The sequence below is a fragment of the Tupaia chinensis genome, unplaced genomic scaffold (assembly GCF_000334495.1).
Source record: "Tupaia chinensis unplaced genomic scaffold, TupChi_1.0 Scaffold143783_1, whole genome shotgun sequence".
Taxonomy (NCBI): Eukaryota; Metazoa; Chordata; class Mammalia; order Scandentia; family Tupaiidae; genus Tupaia; species Tupaia belangeri.
In genome coordinates this window covers 4,315-9,519 of record NW_006203632.1, presented here as the reverse complement: position 1 = coordinate 9,519, position 5,205 = coordinate 4,315, and the positions used below count along the sequence as shown (strand labels likewise).

Here is a 5,205-nt window from a genome sequence, read left to right as displayed (position 1 = left end):
ATGAAAACTAACATTCCACTAAATTTTGGCTTCTACCATATGATAGATCCTAAGAGGGAAGATAATCCGTTTGTTGTTCACATCTTGTCTGCTATGTGACTACTTATTGTGGAGGATAAAACCATGCCAAAAACAAAAAGTAACGTTTTACTATTAAAAAAAAAAAAAGGAAAAGAAAATAGAGAAAAACTACACAAAATGCATAGCTACCTGACCAGCTCAGGGAGCTGTTCATTTCTCCCATAACATGGAGAGGTGAGCCTAAGTACCCTGAGATCACGAGGGAGAGGGGCTGGTTCCATGAATGTGTTGGACTCGCTGCTTGTGCCTTAACAGGATGAAAACCATGGAGCCGCTGGCCCAGATCATGAGTCCCAGACACAAAACATCATACGATGATAACAGTAAGTAATGTACTGGTTGTACAGTACTGCTGCTAACAGTCCCTGAACAGTATCCATAGTCAGTTATTTTAGTGCTGTTTTTACAGTTGCATTTGCCACTCATGTACAGAAGAATCTGGATATTGACCAATATGTTCAGGATCCAGCACAAGATGCTGAAATTGCCAGTGTGTTTGGGAGCTTGTAGCTTCAGCTCTGCCCACATGGAGTCTCTGGGGCTGATGGTGATGGCCTGGAAGACACTCAAGAGGCAGGTGCTGCCCATAGACACACCCCTGCCCACTCTGTGAACATAGAAGACAAGTTTGCACTCTATATCACTCAGGTAATACTTTGACACAAAAGCTGCCATTGTCTGTGGAATTCCTTTAAAGAATATGACCAAAGAGTTGGCTACAGTCAGGTGATTGATAATCAGATCTGTAGACCTCAATGTGTATCTAGTGAAATAGAAGAAACTGTAATGGTAAAGAAGAAAGAAATTCCCCAGGAATCCAACTATGGTTTGGGATAAGAAGATCACTCCTACTGTCAAGTCACTGGAGGCCATGTGTAATTTTCCAGGGACTGATAACCCAACTTGGGGTGAGAGGATCCTGCATGAAAACAGGAAGGCTGTTTTGTTAAGGCTGCACACATCCACTATTATCCACACATTGTTTCCAACCATAAAATTTTGTAAGTCATGCTCCCTTTTGGAGAGCTTTTTCTTTAAAAGGAAAAAAAAAATTTATCCACTGTATAAGATTACTATGTTGGTGTTTTAATACCCTTCTACTGAAATCTTATATATAAAAGGTATTATTATTCCTGTTTTATAGCTTAAAATATACAAACAACTTAGGAAATCTGAAAGACATTTTTAACATCAAATCTTTTCAAGAGGTAGAGTCAAAAAATGACTATGATCTTGGCAACCAGCAGTTAGCGTAATGGCTATGTCGCTGAACTCCCACATAGTCGACTGCGGTTCACGTCCCGGACCCGGTGGCTTAAAACTCACGCCGGGCACGTGTGCATGCGTGCCCAAGATCCCGAGAGGAGAGTGGAGGAGAAGGGATTGTGGCATGACCATCCTCCCTGGGGGGTGATTTCTCGCTTTCTGTCTCTATGTCTCTGGTGAGTGCATGTGCCCTATAGTGAAAAAACCTCTCCAAAAAAAAAAAAATGACTATGATCTTAACCATGATGTGTAAATCTCTGCTATTGTTATTTTCTTCTAATATAGCACATATTTTAAGTTTTTTGTATATGTTTTTAGTTTTTTAGGGAACAATCTTACTTTTAAAACAAAATTGTGATCGGGAACTATATAATATATTGATAAATCTAATTTAAAAGACAACTATCATATAATAATATAAAGACCAAAATAGAACATACATGCCATTGTTTTAATGTAATTGCAAAAGAATAATATTAAGAAGAAATGGAATTTATCATGTGTATTAACAATAAATGTTACAATTAGATGGAAATTTTTTCAGTTTTAACCAAAAAAGAGCACATAATAAAATGACTTTGTGATAAGCAATGCAACACAAAATATGAGTAACATAAAATATTATAATTAATGTGATTGAATGTATAAAAGAAAATGAAATGAAAAATATTTTTAAAAGTATTTAAAAATTTTAGAAATATAATGAAGAACTTCAATGATCACTAATTACACAGATTATTAGTATGCATTTTTGAAGGCATAAGTACCAAGGAAGTTATTTTTATATCAGAATTGCTAAGTTTATTAAACATAAACCCATTAAGATAAAAAAAGTGGAGGTTGGGGAATTACATTCTAAATAAATTAAAATAGTATTAAAATAAACATTGAACATAGGAATGACATTAGGATGGTCTTTGAAAGCCAGAAAACAGCACAACATAATTTAATTCTAAAAACTACTGAAGACTGGGACTTTTTTTTCTAATACGTAAACCTCAGTTTATCAAGTTACCTTTGACTTAGTCTTCTTTACTGACTTCAAGAAGGAAAAGAATCTCACCACAATGAATAGATAACAAATGTTTTCTATCATCACACAGATCTGTGTGTTTTATGTATATCATATGCAAAAGAAAATAAAAAATCTGTATCAATTATTTCAGAATAGCATAAGATAATTGAATCTGCTACAATTTAGACACTATTGCAGGAATTAAAGTACTGTAGAAATACTCTCCTAATGCTGGAAAAGTCCCTGATTCTTTTAGAACATGAAAAAAGCTAATTTTCAAATTATCCTAAAGAATTTAAAAAGATACAGATTCATGGCTTCACACATCAAAAGCTAACAATGCTAAACTGCAAGGATTGTGTTAAATTAATTTAGGAGAAGTTAGGAACTGGCCTGTGGCCTTGACTCACATACCTTCTCTGCTCAGTGATTATTTCCTTCTGTCATTGACACTAGCTCTGTATATAGCTCCAAGGAATCCCTATTCCAGGCAAGAACACTTTGCCTCCTGACAATTTCTTCCCATTCATATTCTCCCTGGCATACCAAAATATACAATACTCACCTTACTTCATCCTGATGCCAGAAAGAATGGCCCAGAGTGATGGTCAGGACAGACAGTGAGTGAGTGTGAGGAAGCAGCTAGGCTGAGATATGGGTCTTAGTCATGTGACCTCCCCTCCCCTCAGGACTGTAATTATCATTTCACCTATAGCAGTAATGACAGGGCACACTTGGAAAGGTGAAGATATTTTAAACAATTTGGCCCCATCTATCAATTCCCAAACCAATGACAAATTTTAGTGAGCATCTCCAGAGAGACGAGGGCTTGAAGACGCTTTCTTATTCCTGATCTCTGAAGGCAGATGAGCTCACATGGAAGGAAAAGAAAATGAAGGTGTCTGAAACATGAGGGACTAGGAGGTAATCCGTGCTTCTTTCTGGATTCCCTGCTTCCCAGAAATGTGTCCCTAATAAAATTCTAATTTTTTTTTAGCTCCCAAATTTCTGGTCTAAACTTTAATTTAATTTCAAATATATAAATGAGAGCAGGAACCAGCAGATGGCTTAATGGTTGCATTGCTGAACTCCCATGTAGTCAACTGTGCTTCAAGTCCCAGACCTGGTGGCTTAAAACTCATGCTAGGCACGTGTGTGTACATGCCCAAGATCCCAAGAGGAGAAGGAATTGGCATAACTATGCCCCCTGGGGGGTGATTTCTTGCTTTTTGTTTCTCTGTCTCACTCTGTCTCTTCAGTGAGCACACATGTCCTATAGCAGAAATCTCTCATACCAAAATAAATAAATAAATAAATAAATAAATGAAAGGAAGGAAGGAGGAAGCAAGCCTGCTAAGACATTTGGAAAGCAATTAGGCCTTTAGAAGTATTCAGACTTGGACTATAAGTTATTTATTTATTTATTTATTTGGAGAGGTTTTTGCGGGATCTTGGGTGTGCATGCACATGTGCCCGGTGAGAGTTTAAGCCACTGGGTCCAGGACGCGAACCATGGTCGACTATGTGGGAGTCCAGCGACATAGTCATTACGCTAACTGCTGGTCCCTATAAGTGATTTTTAAAAAAACTGGATCATACGGAGCTTGACAAGGACTTGTCAATCAGTTATAGCACAAATAACAGTCACATATTTATATAAAGATAAGGATATAACTGCATTTCAATGCAAATTACCATACAAACATATGTGATATATTTTCAAAATATAAATCTTATCAATATTTACTGCATAAAAATAGAGCCTGTAGCATTTTTATAAATGTAATATAAAGATTAGTCAGTATCCTCCCACTAAACATAGCACCAAACTAACATAGTATAGAGAGAAATTCTACTAAGGTACTACTCGATATGCCAATGCTACTTAAAGTATTTAAGAATATAAAACAGCTAATTTTCCCATTAAGTTTTAGGAAGTGTATATATGAGTTATATGAAATGCTGCTCAGAGTAAGCCATACAGAACATGATAGAGAACTAGGCTAGATGAATATAAGAGTAAAACCTTTAAATATTAGAAACCATTGTGAGATATTATATACATTTATCTCAGAGAAAGGAAAGTAAGTTTACCTTGGATCTGAACTCTAAACAAAGTAGTAGTGTATTTTAACATTAAAAATTGGAATTTCCCAATGTGACATATTACTAATTCAAACCCTTCTAGGCCATGAGACACTGGGGTACTTACTGGTAATCTGTGTATAGTACATAAAGAGGTAAAAAAAGGTCATATTTTATTATATGCTGAGGCTTGTCAATGAACACTCTATTTTACAGGGGAAATGTATCTGTGAATTTTACTATCTATATTTTCTATTGTATTAGATTTTTTTAATAATAAAAAGGGTTTAAAATTTTATGTATGTAGTCATTAATTGAAACAGCAGGAAATACAAAAATTCTTGAATGTATCCCTGTAAAGTAATTTAGTTATAGAAAGGCTCTTCATTAATTTTCTGTTCATGATGAATATAACTTGTTTTAAGATCATTTTTTCATACAATTAAACATTGCTTACCATTAAATTATTATGTGTTGAGTTGCCAAATGATTGAGATCATTTTTAAATGTTCTGGTCACATTTTGGTTTTTAGTAAAATTTACATTCAATGTGGAAAATAAATCATTGTGTCAACACACTAAAATATTTTATCATGATCCATAATCCCTTAAACCTGGATTGCTAGTAAAATTCAGCAATAGGAAACCATTAGCATAATTAATAACATTACAGAAGTAGCAAGAATGTAGTATGTTTCCGATCACAATGAGAAAAAGACATTACCAGGACTTCCATGTTCCTTGCTGCTTGCCACCCT

The 5,205-nt window shown here is 35.1% G+C and overlaps 1 protein-coding gene across 1 annotated transcript; it reads right to left on the bottom strand.

Annotated features, from left to right (window-relative positions):
- Positions 1–276: 276 nt before the first annotated feature.
- Positions 277–954, bottom strand: LOC102486156 (vomeronasal type-1 receptor 3). The gene has a single exon (XM_006164983.1). It carries the CDS (start codon positions 952–954, stop codon positions 277–279), a length of 678 nt encoding a protein of 225 aa, XP_006165045.1.
- Between the last annotated feature and the right edge of the window lie 4,251 nt (positions 955–5,205).

Coding starts and splice junctions, on each gene's coding strand:
- LOC102486156 (XM_006164983.1), bottom strand. CDS start 954: ATGGCCTCCAGTGACTTGACAGTAGGAGTGATCTTCTTATCCCAAACC.